The sequence below is a fragment of the Dermacentor variabilis genome, chromosome 4 (genome assembly GCF_050947875.1).
Source record: "Dermacentor variabilis isolate Ectoservices chromosome 4, ASM5094787v1, whole genome shotgun sequence".
Lineage (NCBI taxonomy): Eukaryota > Metazoa > Arthropoda > Arachnida > Ixodida > Ixodidae > Dermacentor > Dermacentor variabilis.
The window spans coordinates 161,693,329-161,719,000 of NC_134571.1; the positions used below are offsets into that span (position 1 = coordinate 161,693,329).

Here is a 25,672-nt window from a genome sequence, read left to right on the forward strand (position 1 = left end):
AGGCCAGACCAATTATTAGAGAGATTTAGAATAGGGGCCCCAAACGTTTTGGGGCCCCAAAGAAATAGCGTAGAAGCCACTGCGCATGCGCGAGACGCAAACTGCGTTTGGGTTTTGCGTTCGGAACGCTATTTCACCGATTTAGCGGAAGCCCAAATAGCGGCGCCAAAAGCTTTGCGTCAGCAAACATGGCGGCACCCATCGAAGGGACGGCTCTAACCTAGCACCAAACTGGGTTCGATTCGTGGTAACGCGTGAAGTTCGCAAGCTAGGAGAAGTGACTGCGGCTATCGCTTTCTCTCAACTAGCGTGTGTTATGAAGATTGATTCATTAGATGCTGCTGCTTCCGAATTCGTTTGTGGATGTTATGGCTCGTAGGCCTAACACGGCTAAGCTTGGCTAGTAAAGGCACGTAAAGTTGGTTTGCTCAAAACTAAGCGCAACTAATTGTTTGCTGCTTACAGAATAACATCTAAATTGTAATTAAACGTGAATACACGGAAGTCAAAATTACTATTCCTATCTTAAAATGGTTTAGTTGATTTAATTATTTGTAATAGCTTTTCTTTGACGCCATAGTGGCGCTGTCAGCGCAAGACGCTATCCGCAAACGCAAAACCCTATTCTAAAGCTCTTCACTCCTGCGTGCCCCAACGATAACACCCGCAAAGCTCTTTGGGGCCCCAAACTGTTGGGGCCCCTATTCTAAAACTCTCTATATTCCTAGGGTATTTAGGAAAGGACTATCTTCTCACAAGTCCGTGCAAACTACCTCTTTCTTGAGTATTCAAATCTGCGGCCAGGGGTTCTGCACAAACTTCGTGATGATCCAACGGCAGGACACCTAGGGTTTTTCTTTCGTTCGCTCGCGAGAATTGAGAAGCTTTACTGGTCGCGCCTGAATGCAGATGTCGCCCATTACGTCACGGCATGCCGAGACTGTCAGCGACGCAAGACCGCCGACAGGGCCAGCGCGATTGCTACAGCCAATTGATAGCCCTTGTCGACCATTCCAGCAGATGGGGCCGTCGGCTTAGCCGTGAGTTCAACCGACGCCAACGTCGGCAGGGCTGAGAGTTCACCTGGGTTTCCACGTAGACGTTGCGCACACCAGCTTTGTGTGCTTCGACAGCCATTTGTTGTTGAAAACTGTCATCAGTCTTCCAGGAAAGCGGACAAGCGGGACAGAAAGCGACGAACACTCACGAGATGCGGGCACCATTCTGCCTTTGAGGTTTGCCTGCAACGTACGACGGTCTCGCATGTGGGAGAGTGCCAAATGGCGCGCAGACAAAAAAATAAGATTAAATTAAATATTAATAGCTGACTGGTGATTGTTACGTATCATTTCAAAACACGCACGTTCTGCAGAACACGAAACAGTTGTTTGTGAGAGACAGTTACGGCGCTGCACTAATCTCTTCCGTCTCCTTTTCTAAAATCACTTCACACACCTGTTTTCCACTTATGACGTAAGCAAACGTCAACAAAATAGCGCGAATATTTCCAGCAGCGCTGCCTCGGACGTGATTTGCTTCCCTAGCCTTCGCTTCATAGGCACGTCAAGTTGTACGTTCGTATACTGCCTTGGTGAGCTCCTCGCCGTTTCCCTTGTCGCTTTTACTTGCCTTTCACAAAGCGGTGAACTACTTGGTTCACCAGAACCCTATGTTCCTAATTAGATTGCGTTGTACCTTTTTGTGATGTAGACTTCTGATAACGTCATTACGAGACGTGTGATGCAATTAACTGTTTTATTAAGTCCCGACTTTGATAAGAGACATTTATTTTTTGCACGTAATAAATGTCTTGTGTGTCACGTGTACAAACGGCTTTGTCCTCACCTGAGTGCTCTGAGGCTATGGCTCAGTGACCCGTTCAAAATCTATAACTGGACCTGCGTGACAAGTCCACTAAACGTGTGCACAGATCAAAAGAAGTTTCTTCCGCTGTTATAATGAAACAACGGAGACAAAAAACTTAATAAAACAACCTGGCGTGCACTGTCTCGTTTGTAATAGAAAACATAAGAATTTATATTTGCCGTTTTCTAAAAAACTGTACAATTTGAATACTTTTACAAATTTGGTCGCAATATTGTTAACCCAGCAGACATTTATGTTAGCCTTGTTCCATAGAGTGCAATAACCCCTTACAACTGACAAGCTTCTCAATGCACACGGCCAAGGGCGTGTAAGAACGGAACCCTCCGCGGAAGCGGATTGACTACGGCGTTGCCCTGCATAACCTGAGTGCATGGTCTCGGGTTCGTAACCGACGGTGGCCGCCGTACTCCGATGGGCGCGGAATATGAAAACCCTCTGGTATTGTGCAGTCGGTGCTCGTTAAAGATCGCCAGGTGGTCAATTATTTCGGACGCCCCACTATGGCGTGCCTAATTATAACATGGCGCTGGTTGCATGTAATACCTCAGAACTACGTTCTACGAAAGAATTCGGACTCCAAACATACTCTTCTTACGCAGTTACTGCTATGTGCATCTTTCTTTTCCAGATCGCGCCGGAGAAGAACGGTAACGACAAAGCGCGCGTTTACGTGAAGGGAGCGTGCGATAGATCCGGGGTTTGTATTCCCCACATTATAAGCGCTCCGAGAGCTTAAGCTTCTAGCGTGCATTCCGATGCATAAAAAGCACGCCTGCCCAGAAAAAATCGTTTCGGCCTCAGCATTTCACTGCATCACTGACGTCGGCATACAACATGTTTAAATAAACTACCTGCAACTTTCCTGCCTTTATGGTGATCTTTGCATTTTAAATTTATCAATTTTGCATGCCGTTTCCAAGACCTTCCTTATGACGGGTCATCTACAATGTACCTTAGCTATCTTTAGCCAAGACTTAGAAGTATGTTAAAGCACTCTAGAAAGGAGCGACCAAATGTATGTATTCTGGGGAGCAAGTCGATCCCACTGTTTCTGTATTTTGTATAATTTTTTTACCTGGGCTAAAGTTAACTGAGACACCTTGTATACTTTCCTATATTTGCTACCACAACAAGCAATCAGAGCTTGACAAATCTCGATCGGATGCGAGTGTGTGCCGGCGGGAAAAGAAAAATAAAACTGAGTGCTGGTGCATTACGCGTCTAGCTTCCATCGGCGTTTAAGTGCGCTAAACATTTAGGAACAATAAATAGGGCCACTCTCTACGTAAGATCATGCTGGAAACCGGCCGCGAACAATGAAATAAAAACATTTTCGCCAATATCTGTACCCGGATCAAAAATCTCATAAATGTGATACTGGCACACTCCAGCTTTTCCACAACGGCATGGCGCTACCAGAAAGAAAAACGAAGAAAAAAAAGTTTTGTTAAAATTCATCTTGCAACTTTTACAACATGGTTTCACCGCGCCACAGTAAAGGTGGCATCGGAAGATATGTATATCTTCATTTCCTGATTGATATTGAATCATGAATGCACTCTTAAATGACCACAATATGCTAAGTTAGGATGCGCCCCCGACCTTAGCTAAAGCACCTCGATCTTTAAAGTTCAAGCCCTCAGGTTCTAGCCCCTTCAAGTTATTGCGCGATAGAGCACACTGCGCGTGCCCTCTGTCATTCGTGTTCCATGCACTGCCCAAGCCTTGCATTGCTTGTGTGCTTTAAACGTTTGCGAGTATTAAAGACTTTTCGCTGCACACGGACGCCCTATATAGCACAGCTCAATAACCGGAGCACTATTGCAAACGCGAAATTAGGCGCAAGATATGGCGCGGCGTTACCAGAGCCGAAAACGAAGAAGCGCACGGTAATTAAATACCAAAAGGAAGTGCGAATAACGAACGCGCGCGCCATTGAACCGCGCACTGCTCGATAAGGCAGCCACAGCCTTGAGGCTAAAGCACGCAGGCCTCGTCAAACTCCACCGTTGGTGAGCTGTTGCGGAAATATGCAGTGTGATGAGCCCCCCCCCCCCCCCCCTCACCCCACCTCCCTCACCCCGACCGCAGACGTTCTATTCCCTCTTCCATCTTTCTAGCCTAACAAAACCAGGTTTGATGGATATTCCTTAACTGTTCAACTTTGCAGTAAATAAACGATAATAATGAATGTTCTAACTGCCCACTTGTACTAACGCGTAAACGAGCATTTCCGGTATGAATTGAAATGAAATTTTCGTAAACGTCAGTGTTCTTATTAGTTTTCTTGATATTTACTTCGTCTGGAAAATATTCAGAGCAAAATGTGTACCGCAAGCACTCTTGAGGCCTTTTCAATTCCCGCCGTGAAATTATTTCTTTTAGCCCCTGTAATGCTTCAAACACCTAAACATGTCTAATAAACGAGAAGACAGGAGGTTAACCGAGGGGCCCGATTTTTATTAATCATATGAGAGCCCAACAAACATCGACACCAAGGAAAACATAGGGGAAGTTACTTGTGCTTACTAAATGAATTAAAGAAATTATAAATTAATGGAAATGAAAATGGATGAAAAAACAACTTGCCGCAGGTGGAGAGCGATTCCACGTCTTCGCACTACGCTTGCGATGCTCTACCCCTTGCTGGTATGGCACTTTGCTGCAAGTCAATAGATGGCGCTTGACGATTTGAATATTTTCTGTTATTTTTACAGCCCACTGGTCGCTTCGGTGCGGGTCTTTTCAAACGCACAAACTAATGCGCCACACTGTCCACCCCCGATTTCGCGGTGTCTGAACTACAGCACTCTAAAGAAGTTGGGTGGGTCGGAAATGTTCTCGTATTTATTGTGAGCGCGAAAATGCAGCGGGGGCGGCAATCAGATTACACAAGTTTCGGTGACAACCACACAACGGATAGAACCAGCGATAACATTCGAGGAACTTTAGATGCAGAAAGGCGCGTCTTGCGCTGAGCTATAACGTTTAACATTTGTTAGCCGGTAAAAACCGGTCACCGGAGAAAGATGAAAAATTGACAATCACTTAAGTATCCTTATGTGATTTGAATGTGAAAGCATTATGACTTCTCTAATTAATTGGTTACCTCTATGACACGCGAAGTCCTACATTATCATATGTCCGTCACAAGTCTACCTTAAACCCTGCTCTAATTTATACCAACCTTAATCCACCTTGTTCTAACGTGCACCAACCTCAATCCACCATGCTCTAATTTGAATCAGCCTCAATCCACTGTAGTCCACCTTAGCCCATTTTAATTCAGCCTAATCTAGCCCGCTCTAATTTGTACCAACCTTAATTCACCACAATCCACGTTTGCCCACTTTATTCCATCTTAATCCATTTTGCTCTAATTTGTACCAAACTTTTCCACCTTAATCCACTTTGCTATAATTTGTACCAACTTTAATCCAGCCTGATCCACCTTAATTCAATTCAGTTCACCTTCATACACATTACTCCACCTTAAGTCACCTTGTTCTAACTTTAATTCTGTATTACTACCGAGGTCATACAAGACGCTGATCACGTCACTCATGATGATGATCTTTGGTACCACTCGTTGCTTACAACGACGGATTTTATGCCTCATGGGTCATATAATGCTTTCGTATTAAAAGTACGCGCGTCGATGGCCCCCCTCTTAAAAAGCATCGTACCCATTCTACAAACACAAAAGCGAAAAACAAAAGTACCCGTAGTAAAGAAAAAAACAAGAAAACAACAAATAAACAAAGTTCCCGAGTTCGTCCGCGGGCGTACAAATGTGTAAAACGCACCACGTGGACGACTTCAGATCGTAGGCGGCGCCACTGTGATTGCGAAATGCCATCTGGCACGACCTCAGTCCAGGGCGCCAATACATCGGATGATCTTGTAGGGTCCCAAATAGCAAAGCAAAATCTTCTGAAGTCATCGCAGGCGTATCGGGATCCAAACATGAACAAGGTTGCCAGACTGGCATTACATATCATCGTCGAAGATTGTAGTGTGAGCTGTCCATCCTTTGTTGGCTCTTGATGCGCAGGCGGACAAGTTGTCGCGCTTCTTCGTTGCGCTGCAAATAGTCGTCGACGTCGAGAATCTCTTGATTGGTAACGTGCGGCAGCATGGCGTCGAGAGGCGCCATCAAGTTCCTTCCGCAAACCAGCTTAAACGGCGTGATCTGGGTTGTTTCTTGCAGCGCCGTGTTGTAAGGTATAAGGTTACGTACGGAAGGACAGTCGCCTACGTCTTGTGTTCGGCGCCGCTGTACATTGCTAACATGACGGCGAGCGTTTTGTTCGAGAGAGAGAGAGAGAGAACAACTTTAGTAAATATGCCTGCAGAGTCGGTTAGGCTCCCTCCACGCAGGGAGGACAAGCTTTTACCGCGACGCGGCCACTACGTCAGTCTCGTGCATTGTGCTCCTCGAGGTCTTGGTTCCTCGCTACTTCCGCGGATCCGAGAGGGCCGCCATCCCCTTCCTAGGGGTGCTCCCCCCTTCTCCTCGGTTTCGCGAGGTCGCTGCCTCTCTAGAGCTGCCGAGACCTGCTGGACGGCCTTTAGTTGTGTATCTTGGTCATAGGTCCTCGTTGCAGCCTCTAGCCGCGGCGGGATCGTCGTCTTCTCACTGGCTTCTCGTGGATTTCTACTACAGTCCCAAAGGATGTGAGCCGCGGTGGCTCTCTCCTTAGCGCACAGTCTACACACGTCACTCGCGTACACGCTCGGACACACGTGCTTAGCTAGCACCGGGGTGAGCAGGGACCCCGTCTGTAATTGCCTGTATAACACTGCCTCCTCCCGGGTAAGCCCCGGGTGAGGTGGCGGCATAGTCTGTCTGTTAAGTCTGTACCACTTCACTATTTCGTTGAAGGTGGTCATCTTGTCCTTGGCACTGCACCGTGACCAACACGCCGAGTCGGCCGTGCTTGCAGCCGCGCGGTTGGTTAGTCCTCGCGCGGCCGAGTTGGCCGTCTCGTTGTGGTTCACGTTCCCGCGTTCCGACACGTCACTGCCCATGTGGGCCGGAAACCACTTGATCACCACAGCGCTTTTGCGTCCGATGTCTTCGGCCTTGCGCAGTATGCGCGCAGCCTCACTACATACCCTACCCTTGGCGTAGTTCTTCACTGCCGTTCTAGAGTCACACAACACTGTAGTGCATCCGGGGTCGGAGACGGCCAAGGCGATGGCCACCTCCTCCGCCCGGTGTGCCTCTCGAGTCCGGACGCTCGCCGCGGTCTTCGTTGCACCCGTCGATGCCCCGACAGCCACCACCGCGTATGCGTCGCTGCTCCCTCGATACTCCGCCGCGTCCACGTAGATGGCGCCTTCTTCTCTGGCGTGGAGGTCCACAAGAGCCCTGGCCCTCGCCAACCTCCGCCCCTTGTTGTGCTCGGGGTTCACGTTCCTCGGGATCGGGCAGACCCTGAGCTTTCTGTTGATGCTATCCGGTATAAGCACGTCTTTCTGCTGCTCGCCTTCCCTCGGCTCGAGGCCAAGGTCCCGCAGTATCTTTCTTCCGGTTCTTGTTTCAGAGAGACGCTCGAGTTGCGCCGTTCTCTGTGCTTCGGCTATTTCGTCCAGCGTGTTGTGGACTCCCAGCGCCATGAATTTTTCGGTGCTCGTGCTTCCGAGGAGGCCGAGTGCCGCCTTATACGCCTTGCGTATGGTGGCGTCTATCTTCTTACGTTCGCTCGGCCTCCAGTTGTGGAAGGCGGCCACGTACGTTATGTGGCTAACTGCGAAGGATTGAACGAGCCTAGTCAGGCTCTCCTCCTTCATCCCCGCTCTTCTGTTGGACACCCTCTTGATGAGTCTCATTGCCGCGGCCGCTTTGCCCGCGAGCTTGTTGACCGTTTCACCGTTGACTCGATTTCGCTGGATGAGCAGCCCGAGCACTCTAATCTTCTCGACCTCCGGTATCACTTGTCCTCCCGCTGTCTTGACCGTGATCTGTGGTCGCTCGTACTTGACTTCCAAGTTCTTTCTTTTCCTGCCCGCTCCTGTCGGTGGAATCACCAGCAGTTCTGACTTGGCCGGAGAGCAAACGAGTCCAGACCCGCCCAGCTGCTCCTCGATGGCGTTGACCGCTTCTTGCAGCGTTGTCTCGATGTGTCCGTCGCTTCCTCCCGGTACCCATAGCGTAACGTCGTCGGCGTAGATGGTGTGCCGGACTCCCGCTACTCTTTCTAGCCGGTTGGCCACCCCGATCATCACGAGGTTGAAGAGAAGCGGGGAGATCACCGAGCCCTGCGGAGTTCCGACGCTGCCCAACTTCTTCTCTTCGAGCTGCAGGTCTCCCGCGCAGATTTCGGTGGTCCGTTCCGTCAGGAAGTCTTTGATGTATTGGTATGTCCTTCGGCCCATGTTTAGTCTGGATACTTGGGCCAGGATAGCCGAGTGCCTCACTTTATCGAAGGCGCTCTGCAAGTCCAGCCCGAGTATGGCTCTGTTGTCCTTGGTGCCCGTCGTATCGTCGATGATCTCGTTCTTCAGTAAGATCATGGCGTCTTGCGTCCCGAGCTTCTTTCGAAACCCGATGATGGAATTTGGGTAAAGCTCCGATTCTTCCAGGTAACGCTGCCACCTGTTCATGAGAACGTGCTCGAGGACCTTTCCCACGCACGAAGTGAGCGAGATCGGCCTGAGGTTCTCTATGTTGGGCGGCTTACCAGGCTTGGGGATGAGGATCGTCTTGGCTGCTTTCCATTGCTTGGGCAGCCTTCCTTCTTGCCAGCACTTGTTGAAGAAGTTCGTGAGCGTTTCGATGGCCGCTTCGTTGAGGTTCTTGAGCGCTCTGTTGGTCACTCGATCGGGACCCGCGGCGGACCTGCCATTGAGATCCTGCAGGGCAGCTCTGACTTCCCATGTCTGGATGTCTCGATCTAGCGTCTCGTTCTCGTTGCCTTGGTAATCCGGGTGTCTTTCCGTGGGGGTGGTCGGTAGGTACTTGGCGTCCAAGCGCCCCTTGACTTCGTCCTCCCCGTGTTCACAGATTGCCTTGTGTAGGATTCTGGCCAGGTTGTTGTGTTGGTGGCCCTTGGTCTTGGTTTCGTCGAGGAGGTGCCGCAGCATGTTCCACGTCTTGCCCTTGTGCATCTGTCCGTCGGCTTCGTTGCAGGCCTCGTTCCACTGTTGGGTGCATAGCACCCTGCAGTGGACCTCGATCTGCCTGTTGAGCTCGGCGATCTTCTTCCTTAGACTTCGGTTGGTTCGTCGCTTCTGCCACCTCTCCTTTATGGACTGCTTGGCTTCTATCAGGTGGGCCAGCCGACTGTCCATCTTGTCTATCCGTTCGTCCGTCTCCAGCTCTTTGGTGGCTCCTTCCATCGTCTCAACGACGTTGGCCGCCCATTGCTCGATGTCCGTAATGTCCAGTTGCACCGCGGGTAGCGCCTTTCGAAAGGCGTCCCAGTCCGTAATGCGATGCTTCCTTATGCCGCTGTTGCCTTGGCGTTCTAGCGGTACGACGACCTCCACGATGTAGTGATCGCTGCCCAGCTCTTGGCCCGTGTTTCTCCATTTTGCTTCTCTCGATCCTCCGTCGGTTTTGACGAAGGTAAGGTCCGGAGTGGTGTCTCTCGTAACCGATGTGCCGATCCTGGTGGGAAAGGCCGGATCCGTGATTAGGTTCAGTCCCACGTCAGTGGCGTCTTGCATGAGCTCTCTCCCCTTGACCGTCGTTCTGTGGTAGCCCCAGTCTTGGCTCGGAGCGTTAAAGTCTCCGCACACTACGAGCGTATTGCTCCCCGCGACTGAACTCGCTTTGTGGAAGAGTGCCCTGAATTTCTGTTGTCCGTGGGACGGATTGCTGTAGACGTTCACCAGGAAAGTGCTCTCCTTCCTCCTCTTGCCCGTGATTACTTCCACCGTGCAGTGTTCGATGGCGCTTTTGCCGATCAGTTCGTGTTCCATGAAGGTGATCCCTTTCCTAACGAAGGTGCAGACCCCTCTGCCCTTGCCCTTGGACGTGTCCCTTTTGCTCGGCGGGCTGTAGTGCGACCGGTAGCCAGGTAATCTCGGCGTCTTTTCGCTGTGTGTTTCTTGAATCATTATGACGTCTGGTTTCCTCGTTAGTTGCTGCAAGTGTTGCTGCAGCACCGCTCTCTTGCCGGTAAAGCCGTTGCAGTTCCAGTGCCAGACCAAGAGGTCTCTCACTGGTGCTGTGGATGCTGCTGTACGTGCTGTCCCGTCCATGATTGCTGCAGTTTGGCGATGATCTGTGCTTCCATGCCTTGTATTTGTGCCTGTATCTGCGCCTGCAGCTGTGCTTGCATCTGCGCCATCATGTTCTGGATCGTGCTCTGTATGTTCGTTGTCATCTGCTGAACTGTTTGCGCGAGCGTAGTGAGGCGTTCGTTGGTTACCTTGCTGGTCGCCTCAAGACGGTCGAGTCTGTCGTCCTGTTTTTCGACTCTCTCCATTATCTTTCGTTCCTTGGCGCCCTCTATGGCTCTCCTCTTGGGAGCCGGTCCCGCCTCTTTCGTGGCTCTCGGGTCCACCTCGACCTCTGGTTCGTCCTCGGTTATCTCTTCTTGTTTCCTCTCGTGCGCGGGCTTCGGCAGCAGCTGCGGCTGTTGCTGCAACCCAATTAATGTCGTTAGCTTCTCGTTGATTTCCTTGATGGTTGCGTCCTGTTCGGCGATTCTCCGCTTTAGCATCTCGTTCTCGTCTCTCAGGGCTTTTACCACCCCGTTCTCTTCTTGGATCTTCTTCGCGGCGTTTTGCGCTGGTGGTTGTCTCTTATCTGCTATGTTTGCCTTGACTGCGTCGGCCCAGGCGACTCTCTCCCTCGACTGCGATGGTCTGTGGCAGCTGGCGCTCCTGCCTCCCTTGCTGTTGTCCCTCGTGCGGCTGCTGTCGCGCTGCCTCGATTCCCCGCGGGGTCTCTCGGCAGACGGCGCTCGCAGCGGCGGAAAGCTTTCCGGATCCGGTTGTTGCTGCATGGCTTTCATCTTGCGTTCCCATTGCCGTTTTTTGACCACGTACGGCATCTTGTACTTGTTTTTGCATTCCCTCTCGCCCGTTGGATGCTGTCCCCCGCAGAGCTTGCACTTGGGCTTGCATTCGTGTTTGTGATCCTCGCTGGGGTTCACGATTCCGCAGCCGAAGCACACTCTGGTGTTGGGATTCGGGCATACGTCTCTTCTATGGCCGACCTTGCCGCATTGCCTGCACACGTCAAAGTGCTTGCGGTAAAGCCTGCACCTGACTAATATCGAGCCATACTTGACGTAGTTCGGTACTTTCTGTCCTGCGAAGAGTACTATCACCGTGGTTGTATTGCCGATTCTGTGCGCCTCCACCGCTAGGGGGTTGCGCGGGTTCACGATGTTTTCGGCTATCTCCTCCGGGGAGTCGTCTACGGCTATGCCTCGGATGACTCCCTTGACCGTGCCGTCCGGCGCCGTTCGGTAAGCGCTGACTTCGTATGTCCTGCCTCCAATGTTAAGGGCTTTGACCTTAGAGTATAGCGTGGCACGCCTCTCGTCCGGGGTGCTGACCACGATGATGTTTTGCTGCGCGTTCGTGCAGATGGTGTCTGCTTTGCCTTCTTCCTTCGTTACTCGAGCCGCCGTCATGACTGCCGACATAATTATTGAAACCTCAGTTCTCGCTACGTTGAGACCTCCCCGTGGCCTCATGACTATCTTGGTGTCGTCTTTCGGCATGTCTGTCGGCATCCTCGCCGCTTTCGTTACCGAGGCTGCAACTCTCTTAGCAAAGCTGGCCCTTATCTTGGGTCTAGACTGGTGAGTAATGGCGGCGGACTCACTGCTTTCCTTGCCGACCATGATCTGCCTGATGCGCTTGCCGGAGGCCGACCAGCCTTCGGCTTCTTCCGGTGTAATGTCCTCTCCGTGAACTTCAATGCACGTGCGCCCGCCGAGACTGCCGATGCTCGGTGCTGACGCCATGTTGTCTCCCATTGACGTGGCCACTTCCATTTCGCACGCCATCTTGGTCGTACTCGTCGCCGGGTTAGGCCTAGCGGCCGGGCCCGTCGCCACCGGTGGCCGTACTCGTGGGAGGCTTGGCGAAAAGTCCGCACCGCAACAGAAAAAGTCCCCGTAAATCGAGAGAATCACGTACCGCTTGGTCAAAACTGGTACTGGTGGATGCCCCGCACCTTCGCGCACACTGTGATACCAATTATATCGCGGTAACTGCAAATTAACACTGCGTTAATTGGCATAATAGCAGGAGCCGATGAGAAGCCCGGCTCTTCCGCAGTCGTCTGCGGGTGGTATGCGGTTGTCCTCCGATGACTAGTCTGGATGGCTGCACGATGGCTTGAGTAAGCTCCGCTGCAATAGCCATTCCTCTTCCGGTAATGAGGACTTCTCGCATACCATGTGCCATCAAGACGTTCTCGACGAACATTTTCGCTACTTCCACCTCACTACCATTGGATAGGACTTTCGTTTCCGCTTAGCAGGTAAGGTAGTCGGTGGCCACGACGATCCATGCACTTGTTTCCATATGTTGACCTAAAAAAGGGCCCGAAGAAATCCGTCCCGATCTGCTAAAGCGGCGGGCCTTGCGTCACTGGCAGTCTAAGTACGTCTTGACGTAATCGATGAGGTCACCGTGAAGGCGTGACTAGTAATAGTTCCTCCAAATCATTTCGAGCGTGCGGGAAACACCGAGATGCCCTGGCATTAGGTCATCATGAACAGCATATAGAACCTCTGGCCGCAGTGCTATTTGGCGCTGACCGCCGAGTTTTTGTTTACGAGGATGCCGTTTTGCAACGAAAACGATGACAATGTGCGCATAAATACCCTTGGAGGAAAATAGGTCCTCTTACAAGAAGTCGATAAGACTTCTCAGCTCCGGGTCACCTCGCTGCTGTTAGGAGAAGTTATCGTCACTTCTTGTCGCTAGGACAAAGTCCTTGTCCTGGTCGTCTTGCGGCGGCGGGTGAATAGGGCGCGAGAGAGGCAGTCGGCAGCAGAGTGCTTTCCTCATGACTTGTATATCGCGGTGGTGTCAAATTCTTGCAGTCGGAGGTTCCAGCGTGCTAGGCGTCCTGAAGAGTCCTTTAGCTTGGCTGGTCAACACAGAGCGTCATGGTCGCTTAAGACTTTGAACTGCCTGTCAAGTGGTTAAGAGAAATTTCGTGGTAGCCGAAATTATGGCAAGCCTTTCGTTTTCCTTCGTTGAATAACTGGCTTCCGCTTTGGCCAGCGACTAGCTACCGTAACAGATTACCCTTTCAAGTCAGTGTTTCCTCTGGAATAGGGCAGCGCCGAGGCATGCGCTGCTTGCGTCAGTGTGTATTTCGGTATTGGTGTCTTCGCCCAAGTTGGCGAATACTAGTGATGACTGTAGGCGTCGTTTAAGATCTTCGAATGCTTCGATTTGCGCCATTTCCCAGTTGAACTTGACGTCGCATTTTGTCCGATACGTCAACGGCTCGGCGATGTGTAAGAAGAAGTCGACGAAGTACCTGTGATAGGCACACAGGCCAAGAAGTATGCGCGCGCTCTTTCTGTCGGCAGGCTGTGGAAAGTGTGCAATGGCGCCCGTTCTCTGCGGATCAACAAGGACTCTTGACGTGCTGATGATGTGACTCAGGAACAGAAGTTCTTCGTAAGCGAAGTTACATTTCTCCGGCTTTACGGCCAGCCCATATGACTTGGTGGCCTCTGGTGTTGTTGCAAGGCGCTTAAGGTGATCGTCGAAGTTTGAGGCCAAGACCACGACGCCATCAGGTTAGGTCTGCCATTTGAAGCCAACCAATACGGTGTCTAGCTATTACACGTTGCAAAGTTGCAGGTGCTGAGAAATGACCAAGTGGCATGACCTTGAATTCATAGAGGCATCTGGCGTGATAAAGGCGGTCTTATCTCTATCCCTCTTGTCGGCTTCGATTTGCCAGTAGTCAGTCTTGAGTTCCATCAACGAAAAATACGTTGCATTGCAGATACCCGTCCAAGGCGTCGTCTATCCATGGGAGGGGCTATACGTCATTCTTTCTTATTTTGTTCAGGCGATGGTAATCAATGCAGAAACACAGAGTTCCGTTCTTTTTCTTCGCCAAGACAACAAGAGATGCCTACGGGCATTCTGACGTTTGAATGATGTCGTTGTGCAGAACTTCATCGACTTGTTGTCATCGACTTGTTGACTTGTCTTCGACGCCAGCTTTACGTTCTGGCGTCGAAACTCGGTAAGCTCTGGCGGTGTGGTCGAGCGCGTTCTTCGGTTATTATGCAATGCTTCGAAACAGGCGTGTTTCGGATTCTTGATGACAACGAGAAGCAGTCCTTGTATTGATAGAGGAAACCCTTGATCTTTTCTTGCTTATGCCTGGGAAGACACGTATTAATATCGACAAGTGGTTCAAGACTACGCACCATTGCTACAGCTTCGGCAGAATCAGAGAGGACAAGTTTGCATCGCTGACTGCTGTAACTTCTTCCATGTATGCGACCTTCGTGCCATTGTCCATGTGTTTATATTCCTGACTGATGTTCGTCACCATTACTTGGCTTTTCCGTGGCGTAGCTGGACGATACCCCTTGTAACGCCGGTTGCACAATCAAACAGCGTTCTCGAAGTATTCGTCTCGTCCAGCAAGTGCTTGAGCAGGTTCCAAGACCACCCTTTGCACATCTGACCGTCTATCGAATTGCAGATATCGTCCCGCTGCTGTCTGGAGAGGACCTTGCAATCCTCCTCTATTTTCTTGTTGACTTCGGCAATCTTCTTTCGGAGCCATCTGTTGACGCTGCCCCTTCCATGTGGATAGCAGGGACTGCTTGGCCTCGAGCACATGGGCAAGCCTGCTGTTCATCTTCTCGACCGGGAGATCTGTGCTGACTTCCTTATCTCTTCGGATCTGTTCAGTCCTGCGTTCGAGATCGGGCTTCACCTCCACGTCTTCCGCATATTCCTCCCTAATCTTCCGAAACTTGTCCCAGTCGGTGACCCTGAAATTGCGCACTCTTTTTCGCTCTACTCGCAGGGCCGTGGCCAGGATGTAGTGGTGGTCACTGCCCAGGTATATGTTTAGGTTGGCCCACTTAGCTTCCGCCGCTCCTTTGAAGAAGGAGTTGTATCCCTGCTGGCCGACGTACCGCATCTTGTAGGGAATGACGGGTCCGTGACGAGCATCAGGTCTCGGTTGAGCGCCTCTTTCCAAAGGTCCTCCCCTTTGTGCCTGTCATACCGGTAGCCCCAGGTGTGATACGGAGCGTTAGAGTCGCCTGCGATGACGAGGGGGAGTTCCTGGCGTGCTGCGCTGCCCTGGACACGAGGCTCCTGAATCGCTGTCGCAGGTCCTTTGGGCTGCTGTAGACGATGGATGGATGTTATGCGCGTCCCCTTTGGAACGGGGCGGTGGGTTGCGCCACCAAGCTCTAGCTATTATACTGCCTAATGTCCTACCTAGGTTAAAGAAGAGCAAAAAGACCACTATGAACTCCCACAACCAAATTTTCTGACCCCCTATTGCGAACTTTGCTTTTGTACGTCCCCGTTTTTTGACGTTTCCTTACTTCCACCAATCTTCCAATCGCCTCTTACTAATCTCTATTTCTGACATGTCCTTTTCCCTGCTCTCGCTGAACCCAAGGGCTTCGAGGACGTTCAAAATTAAGAAGCTCCCCCTGCTGGCGGCTCCGGGAATGATCTCGATCATGATGTATTCGATCTTGCTCGACGTTATTTGGAGTTCGTGGGTTACGTGTATCAGCTTCTTTTTTTATCAGGACAGTGACGCCTCTTCCTACTTCGTGCTTCGCGACAAACAGGTAGCCGGGTAGCGCGACGCTTTCAGTTAGTGTTTCTTGAGGAGGACCACGTGCGGTTTCTCCGCGTGTGAGCGAATAAATTGCTGAAAGGGGGCCCTCTTATGGAGAAACCCCCTGCAGCTATATTGCCATATTCCGAACCAATTAGTTTGTGTGGTGTTGTGCCATACTACGAGTACCACGTTGCTGCCACAAGGCGACGGAAGCTGCCATACTGCGTGAGCCACGTGGCTACCACGAGACGACGGGAGCTCCCACTTCGCGACGAATCAAGAATTCGACACGGGAGGCGACTTCAAGAAGCACCCAGCCATCTCCACGACGAATCAGGAATTCGACACGGGAGGCGACTTCAAGAAGCACCCAGGCATCTCCACGCCGAATCAAGAATTCGACGCGGGCGACGTCCTCAACCTGCCCCGCCTGGTTCCTGCCGACGAGGGGTCGCCGAAGGGATTTAAGGGAGAACCGGCCCATTGTGAGAAGGGAGAGTCGCTTCCAGCCACTCAGTCGGTCTGATGCGCTCTTACTGCTACCTGTACGCTATCTTCCACTATCTGTAAATATTGTATAAAATTTTTCGTTTCTTCTTCGTCTGCGGAAAGAGTTCGTCTTTTGTCCTCCACCCCAAAGTCACAACAGTGGTGGCAGCGGTGGGATTCGAAGCCAGATAACGCCCGCTACACCGTTTAACGACAGCCACGAGGACCACCGGCGTCAGCTACTTTTGAGGGGGCGAGTGCCCGACGTTTGCCTTTCGCATCACCAGACCTTTGTCCTACACGTAAATGCTAAGGACCATTGCTCAAGTATTCTGAAAGGGTTGTAGTGGGTATGTCTTAGTTCGCTTCAGGCCTTGCATAGGTTTCCGGCTTCGGAAGCAAAGCTAATTTAGAGGCAAAACGGGAGACGAGCCATCAGATCGCCATGGAGAAGCTCAGGATAAAGGAACTTCTTGATGTTTGTCAGGAGATGGGCATTTCGGCTGCGGCGGCAAGGGGAAACAACGCCATTCTGGACGTTATGAGGGCAGAAGAGGTAACTGAGGAGTAAGTCGAAGAGGTTTGGGGAGAAATTCTTGAGAGAAGCGAGAAAGAAATGCGACATGAGGCAGAAGAAAAGAGAAGGCGCGAGGAGGCAGACGAGCAGAAAAGGCGCGAAGAGGCAGAGGAGCAGAAAAGGCGCGACGAAGCAGAGGAGAAAAGAAGGCGCGAGGAGGCAGTGGAGAAAGGCGCGAAGAGCGAGATTATGCTCTTAAAATGAGACAACTGTAAATAGAGCAAATTCGAATGAGCTCGGCGCGTTAAGTCCTCTTTCCTGTGGAGACGATACGCATAAACTGAGAATACAGAACCTGATGCTACCGTACAGGATAGGCGGTCATATCGCACTTTTTCACGAGGGGTCGCCGAAGGGATTTAAGGGAGAGCCGGCCCATTGTGACAAGAGAGAGTCGCTTCCTGCCGCCCAGTTGATCTGATGCGCTCTTACAGCTACCTGTACGCTATTATCCACTATCTGTAAATATTGTATAGTTTTTCGTTTCTTCTTTGTCTGCGGAAAGAGTCCGTCTTTCGTCCTCCACCTCGAAGTCACAACAGTGGCCCTCTTGTGGCTGTTCCTGAATTGCTGGGCTAATCTTTTAAGGCCTCGCGTTCTAACTGGCCGAGGCCGTTGCTGGGAGCTATTAGCCACAATAAGATTTTAAGTGCAATAAGGTCGAGGGAAGTCAAAAGAAACCACAAATTATGTGGGCGACAAAACTCTGGCAACGACACGTTAGATGGGGGCGGGGGAGAGGGCGGGAGGCTCAGCCCCCACCCCCTGTAGAAAACTCCGGAGGGGGCTCGGGCCAACTTGGGTATCTTGCCTCTTGCCAACTTGGGTCATTAATTCGGCGCCACTGAGTGTGCGGCAAGCAACGGAAGAATTTTCAGCGTTCCCAGGTACCGGTGCACTGCGCTTCTAGTCTCGGAGGCCGTGCGCAGACTTTTGGGCAGTTCAACTAGATGGCGCAGCGAGTCCGAGAAGGTCCGAGAGTAAAAAGCTTGGTTGTCACATGACGTGTTTATTAGAGTTTGCACATACTGGCGCGCCATGCCTTAAGGAGGCGACGGGCGGGCTTTGCGTTGGCGGCGCTAGATGGTGACGAGTGTTCTTAGTGAAGCGCAAAAGAGGAGTCCTACTGCAATATGCGCCGAACACATAACTCGTTTCGACGGTGGCAATACATTGTGTCGCTGTATTGATTCAATGCTAAACGCACAACCATCATCACGAGATAACCTCTGCCGAAGTATCTTCTATTTTATGTACATACATGGCCTATTGCTCTTACCTGTATGTTACCACTTTCAGCATTCCATATATGTACCTAAAGACATACGCTATTTTCTTACATTTCCTTGCATGTATGTGCGCGTGATTTTCGGTTTTCTGTAAAGTGCACTTCATGAATATTATGTTTTCTTTGTCCTCCTCTCTACAATCCTGTAAAGGAGATTGAGGGTACAATAAATAAATACTTTGCTATTGCTACCACTGCCTCACCTTTCGGGCGAGACCTACTTTTTCATTGCGTTTTTTTTTTCGTTAGCGTTGCTCCCCAACACAAACTGGTATTGTGTCTAATGGCAATTATATGGAAAGTGACTATATTATATGTATCTGGAAGTTCTTAAATTATTTTCTTAAAAACATACCGCACTAACTTTAGAGACTGACATCGTGCACATGACACTCTTACACGAAACGCGCAGTTACCCGTGGAGTTGACGCAGATGACATTCCAGACAGCAGCAGCGCACTACCAGAAAATGCTGTCGAGACAATATCGAGCGACGAGCAGTACTAATAAAGCTATAAAGCTAGTGCCCGAGCACTTTTTCTCAATCGAGCAAACCTCATATAACACGCAAAGGAAAAAAGGCATAGCCAGCTACGATCAGCTAAGACTATCATGGGGCCTACGCCTCTCTCGGCTTTCGCCAGGACGTTGGGGCTATTGCACCAGTCTTCGATACCACACTTGGTTACAAGCTCTCTCTTAAGTGATGCATCCTATTCACTTAGTATACCCTTCAAACAGACCAAGGCGCCACGCTTTTCAATGAACGTTCTGTCATCATCACTCACTTAACTTTCTCCTCCACACTAGGCTGCTTCTCTTGTAGATTTCATTACTGCCTAGCACAATGCACACTTCCGCCCAGTTTGGCTCTCTGAAGTATCTTGACCCACATTCAGCAGCTCTTGACACCGACTTCACTAGCTTCTTGCCTCTTGTTCTGTTTGTCTATTCAAGCACTCCGCCCAGTGGAACATACCCTTCTGAGGAACCTCTCTTTCTTTATAAGAATGTTCATATGCCCAGTGACCCATACTCTTTGGCCCAGTTTGTCTACCCAGACACATACCCAGTGGTAGATGACACACAAACAATGCCCCAAGTTCTATAATTGGCAAGACAGCAGCAGCTAGCATCTGTAGAGTGGGGGAAGATGCAAAGAAAGCTTTGCTTTAAATAATCTTAGTGCAGTTGAGCTTGCAACTAAAAACACTCTAGCTGGTGCAGCGAACATAAATAAGATAATTTTCGTAGGGCATTCGATACCATCCAAAGAAAATGCTGCATATGTTTTTGTCACTTTTTATTGCCATCACAGAACAACTTGTTGCTTGCGTGCAGCGAGCTCTACTGAACACATTCGTTCTGTCTTCAAACACGAGTGCTGCACAAAGCACAAAATTTACATTTTGCTGAGATGCTTAAGTAGAACAAAACAACAATTTGCAACTCCTGCTTCACCTGTTTGGGAAATTGGTGTACACTGAGGAAGCAGTATTCTCCGAACTCTTAACCGGCTGAATACAACAGTTCAGCACTCTCACAGCTGCAAATGATAAAAAGAATTCAATTACCACCGAAACGAGTACCTTTCTCTCGCCAACAAGCAGGGATTGAAAGCCACACATAAAAAATTAACCTACGAAAGACCATACATAAATTAATTGCTGGAAATGCTTTTCCACAGTGGAAGACTGAATTTGGTTGGCAATCACATATGTATTCCACAACTGCTACTACCCATCAAAAGCTAATGCCACTTGCTTAATAAATTACATGCACATTATAATTTGCTGTCAGGCAGCTTGACAAGGTGCCTTCCACAATCATCACAGTGTGTGGTACAACTCGTGCAAACAAACAGACCCGAGTGCACAAAAATAAACTCGCTTTGCAAAGCTTTGGTTGGCCTCCTTTCAAAAACAATTTTTTTAACGGCTACAAAAAAGCTAGTGATGCCACAGTAACGGTGACTAACAGCTGAAAAATAATTCGCATTAGAGTCCTGACTTAGCTACACATTGCCTTTGAGTAAGTGCAGCAGTTCTATGTGCACGTAAGCAGACAGCCATAAAGATTTGCGACCGAAATCATCCTCTTTTGAAGCCACGGGGTTATTCAGTAAGTGCCCACCTAGTGGACACGTCCCTCTCATCTGCTGCTGAAGTGCTGGTTGGTTGGACTGGGGCATGCATCAGAAGGAGACAAGTGCCCCCCTAGCCAATCAGCACTTCAGCAGCAGACGTAATGGACATATCCACTAGGTGGACACTTGCCGAGTGCCCCCTAAAGATGTCACAGATACTATCAGAAAGCCTATGCCCACTAAGGTGCCTCATTGCCTTCCTCACCCACCACACTAGGGAGGAGGTGCGCACTGAGGCATGCTAATGCTCCTGCCATGCTGGCCCCATCTGGTGGCTGAGAATGACAATGAACGTGTTACTGGTACTTTGTTTTCACCACAAAAGTCAAGCGTTCTCATGTATTGCGCCACCAGATGCTGCCTCCCAATTTTTGCCTCCATGCAGAGTTTTGTCCTAATGATTCCTTTCTCCACAAGAACAACACACATTCTGATGAGTTCCCTGCTCACATCATAGTCAAAACAGCTTTGCATACACGTTGTAAAACACACCCAAGTCATCTGATGATCACATGGTACGCACTGGGAGCACAGGTTGTGTAGTAGCTTTAACAAAGTGCACGGTCTTCAACATCAAAGAGACAGAGAGAGGCATAGTGGTGGATTTTTGTTCGTTAAGCGCACAGAGGAACAGGTTCCCAGCAGTACTTTCGTAACCTATAATACATACATACATACATATTGCTGGAAAGAGTACAACCTTTCAATGTAGTGCTCTAATAATCCTTCACACTCGGGCTTGAGCTAAGGCCACACTCTAATGAAAACAGGACCTACCTAAATTCACACACAACCCTTCCAATGGGGGCAACTAAGTTAACCAGCTGCTGTCACTGCACAAGAAATGCATGCACCCGTGCTGACATGCAAGCAAACAAACATACACACACATTAAATCCAAACAATAAATGCCAACTCTGCACAGGATGGTGTGGAACATTCGTTGCACGCCATTTTCTCTGCACACACATAAAAAAAAAACTTTCAAGTTTCACTTCAGAGACAGATCACAAAACATGTTGAAGAGCAGGCTGCCAAACTGTCCTTATTCACAAGTATTAAGAAAATATGAGACAGCAAAGGAAGGCTGACGGTAAAAAAGGTACAACAGAACATCTCAGCAACAATGCCAACAAGATTTCAAGGCAGAATTATTTAGGACCTGCCCATGGTAGTTCCCAAAGGAGGGTTCTCACAAGCCAGGCAATATCTGACAGTGACCCTGCTGAAATGTTGCAGTCATTCATTACTCGCACGACTGTTGAGTACAGTAAGCCTCCCCCCCGCTTATGTAGTCTGGTTCAAAGGGAAAACTGACAAAATGCAACTTTCCGGCCATCATTAAAATATGTTTTACACTGCTGACATCGTATTCTGCAAACTTTTTTTTTCAAAAGCATGTACACATGTTTCGAAGTGTTAAAATAATATCTCAATGTCAAACACTTATAGAAACGTTGCTTTGAGCACGTACTGATTCATAACCCCAAAATCTCTGGCCACACTAATGAACAATTCCACTGCAAAGGCTGTGATTATACTAAGTTACCTTATTTTCATCCATGTTCGCAGTGCAAGAAAGTATGACACTGACAGGCCATGTGCAGTGCTGAGCAAGTGAAACATGATACTTTGACTGCATGGTGGTGGGTCCTTTTTTGCACCACTGGTGAATACTGGGCAATGGCTGAGGGGACCGAATGCAGTCCCAATTCATCACAAAGGCACTCACATTCATTCTATACAAAAATGCATCAGATCGGCACACCCAACGCCCACCGGTGGCGCAGAAACTTCCCAGCAGCCACGCACTCAGAGTATTGCATTTCAATCGCTGAGCACTGTACATGCTTGGTCATGCATACTTGCGTCTTTTCTTGAGTTAGTATTTCATTTTGTTCTGTTCTGAGCAAGACCCTGTTGACTGCTCTTAAAAAAATCATTATTTGAAACTTCTTGCAATCCAATTTTTGCTGCCCTCTTTTGCTTATGTGGTGTCTATACTACAGGGAAGTAACAGCATTCTTCGCATTTGCTGTTCTCGTTCTCTAGGTATATGCTTTAGAAGGACATAAGTGTCACATATTTCGTAGTTTCTGAAGGACATATCTACCACTAAATGGTCAGGCAGGAGAGCTGAGAGGCAACGATGATATTAACGGTGATGTGGGCAGTACTTCTACTAACTTCCAAACACACACCGAGGAACTGCATTAATCGTTGCAAAGCTGCAATAGTGAAATACCATGAATGTAATATCGACAGAGCATTGAGCAGTATAAATTTTGGAAAATTGATTGAATGTAAAGCAAGCATGAACCGGTGGATAACTTGGAAGCTATCAAATGATGACACGGCACAGTGACACAATGCAGAAATTGAGGATTCAGCTTATGGTCAGCTTCGCTAGATCTCAGCTTAAATACATACTTGGCTAACACACAAACGTTTATGCCTTTATGCGCTGAGCTCCAATTCAACTATGATATATTACAGCCTCCCCTGGCCAGCTTAAGTACCACCAAGAGCTGCCCTGCTCCTCGAACATATTCACTAGTTTTCATTCCGAGATACTGACGCAGGACAAAAATGCTGCCATGTAATTCCCGCTGACATTCTAACTGTGAAATGTAGGGAAGGTGGTCTCGCACCTTCAAAACCATAACTGGCTTTGAATAATAAGACAGATGGCAGTGGCGACAAAATACGGAGCGGCACTACTCAGCAAAGCTGCAGATGATTATGCCAGTTCAAAAGCTTTATGACACACAAGCAAGTGAGGGTAGTTACAAACAACCTCCCTCGCTTGAATCAATGAGACCCTGAAGAACCAAAAGTGAATTCCAACTATAAACCTAGAACAAGTTCCACGGCAGATAATTACTTCTTTATTGCATGATTTAGAGCATGTCTGTGGGTCCCAATAGTAGTTTTAAAGTACCTCAATTCATGGAGCTTTTCTTTCTTTCTCTGTTGTCACAGCATGGTTTCAACGAAGTCTGAGTCCATGCCACACTCGATATTTCCCACTGTGATACAGCTTGGGACAATATGCTTTCCACTAGGAGACTTGGTTTTGTAAAACCAAACATGACCTCAGCTGATATCAAATGATATCAAAGTAATTCCTCTACTCTCGAGAGAAACAATATAGCATGAGAATATGCAATCGTGGCTTGCGGTGAAGCACATGAAAGCCACTACAAGAAAAGGTCCGTCATAGAAGTCCCAGTCTATGTGAGGAAAACATTTTGGCATTGACAAAAGTACAAATGGCAAAAAATGCAAATTCATCGACACTGTGCAATCCATCACAACTGCATTCATCAACCTTTCCTTACAAGCAACAGTCACGCAGTCTCATAAATACACCAGCCCAGATATGCCGTTATATACATCCTGCGCTCCTTTTACTGCTGAAATATTCACACAAACATAGATAAGGCGGAAGTTTCATACACTTAGATGCCTTGATATAACTTTGCAAGCAGCAAAGATACACACTGCAAGTTCCATGCAAATATATTAATGCTCGTCCATATCGCAGTACCACATACATGCTCGGATTCAGTCCAGAGGACAGGAAAGTTATCTGCAGTCTGTTACCTTAGCACTTGTGTTTGTCTGATGGCTGAATTTTGATCATGCTTGGATTTGCTTTAATAGCTTCTTTTTATGCAGTTATGGGGAACAGGTTTGCAAGCAAAATGCATATTGTTCATTTCCTGTCATATCAAAACCTACTTTCAATCTAAGCAGAAAGTCCCAGCTGCCCATTGAAGAGCAAGACCTAAGAGGAGATGAACGGTGAGCTACTATCATCTCTAATAGAGATTGCCATTAAAACCTCGAGTATGTCCTCCATATTCTGCTGATATCAAGCAGGGGTAGTGTACTTCTATGACACACTTCATCATGCCTTCTTCCTGCAAATATGAGCAGAAAAAGCATTACAGAGAAAGAGACAAGAAGATTATGGTTCTGCCTGTATAAAGACTGCTGCTCGAAGTGTAATGCACAGAATGTATGACAAAGTATTCGTTTCTCCATATTTTCTTTGTTTTTACTTTGATGCCCTGCATTGCTACATTGAAAGAGGCCATGAAATTTACGTTAGAAGCAGTAATCAACTAATGATACTATCTTCAGCTGGTCACTCGAACCCTACGCACTGAAGCAACCAGTTTTCGATCCTTTCCCGACTCAAGCAGGAGGGCACTACACTGCAGGTATAGCTTTTGTGAATATTTAATGTTGAAACAATGGTCGTTGATTACTACCTTCTGCTGTGCCGCAATGCCACCGCGAAACATGCCTACAAGAGATGATCTCAACTAAAAGGTGAAACATCTCGAAACACACCATATTACAGCTGATTGCGCTTGCACAGCCAGGGGATTGCATATAAAATGCTCTGTTTTAATCAACCGAATCTGAAAACCGTATTTCATAGTGGTCAAAAACAACTAACTGAAGATGCCTATGCACTAAGATATGGGGGCGCTGAGCAAGCAACAGCACAAGCTATGGGTTCTTGAAATTTGTATATATATATATATATATATATATATATATATATATATATATATATATATATATATATATATATATATAGGCAAGAATTTGTTTTATTTACCATAATTCTTGCTTGGCAGTGGATTTATAGGGAGCCTGTAACATCAATTAATGTAATAGCTTATTTTTAGCCTTCTCCTCACGCAAGCACTCGCTTTGTTCTTGAAACACTGAAAAATAAGAGATGGACAAAGAGATGGCCATAAGAGATAGGAATTTTAGCTTTAGAAACCTGCAATGTGTACAAACTGATAATGGCTCTTGCAGCTATGTCTGGAGAGATCACATGTCATCAATGCAGAAACACGACTAAAGCATTACTCTGGTTTCGAGCACCGGGACGCCAGCTAGTAAGACGGCAAGTAAGAAAGCGTCAGCAATAGCCTCTAACAAATACTGGATGCCTTAACATGCAGCAGCTGAAAAGCAACATACGAAAGGACAAGAACATTAATTAATGAACAATTTGTCATTAAAAGAAATATGAGCTAGAGCTACTGTTAAGATGAATAACTGCATTGCGTTAAGGCTGCACTACAGTGAAATTTATTTCAACATTCCATAATATGTAATTTCAGTCTAGGATTTCATGTCGCTGCTGAAGGAACTTCATCTGAATAGTGCTAATGCCTTATTTTATAGCCAAGTTGTTAGCATATGTCTTTCTTGTCTTTGTTTTTTCTGCTATTTTTAATTCACATGCACATTAGCCCAATGACAATACTCAACATTAGCATTCTACATGGTTTCCAATAATGTTCTTAGGCAACTGAGCATCGGGCACCAGAATAACGTCTATAGTCGTCCTCATAAAACGAGTGTTTGTGAAAAATACGCCAAGCAACCAGTCAGCAATTCAATCCTATTTGCTAAACTTGGACAGGGCCAACTTCCAACAGAAAATAACATCAACATGAAATACCATACTACTTTGGAGGCCTC

The 25,672-nt window shown here is 48.3% G+C and overlaps 2 protein-coding genes across 2 annotated transcripts; both read right to left on the reverse strand.

Annotated features, from left to right (window-relative positions):
• Positions 1-6,211: 6,211 nt before the first annotated feature.
• On the reverse strand, positions 6,212-9,703 carry LOC142579909 (uncharacterized). Its single transcript, XM_075690581.1, has one exon. The coding sequence runs from the start codon at positions 9,559-9,561 to the stop codon at positions 6,298-6,300; it is 3,264 nt and encodes a 1,087-aa protein (XP_075546696.1). The 5' UTR covers positions 9,562-9,703; the 3' UTR covers positions 6,212-6,297.
• Positions 9,704-9,942: 239 nt separating this feature from the next.
• On the reverse strand, positions 9,943-11,861 carry LOC142578028 (uncharacterized). The gene has a single exon (XM_075687452.1). The coding sequence runs from the start codon at positions 11,859-11,861 to the stop codon at positions 10,056-10,058; it is 1,806 nt and encodes a 601-aa protein (XP_075543567.1). The 3' UTR covers positions 9,943-10,055.
• Between the last annotated feature and the right edge of the window lie 13,811 nt (positions 11,862-25,672).

What these genes read in the sequence shown, in the direction of transcription:
- LOC142579909 (XM_075690581.1), bottom strand. Translation starts at nt 9,561, where the DNA reads ATGCAAGACGCCACTGACGTGGGACTGAACCTAATCACGGATCCGGCC.
- LOC142578028 (XM_075687452.1), bottom strand. Translation starts at nt 11,861, where the DNA reads ATGGCGTGCGAAATGGAAGTGGCCACGTCAATGGGAGACAACATGGCG.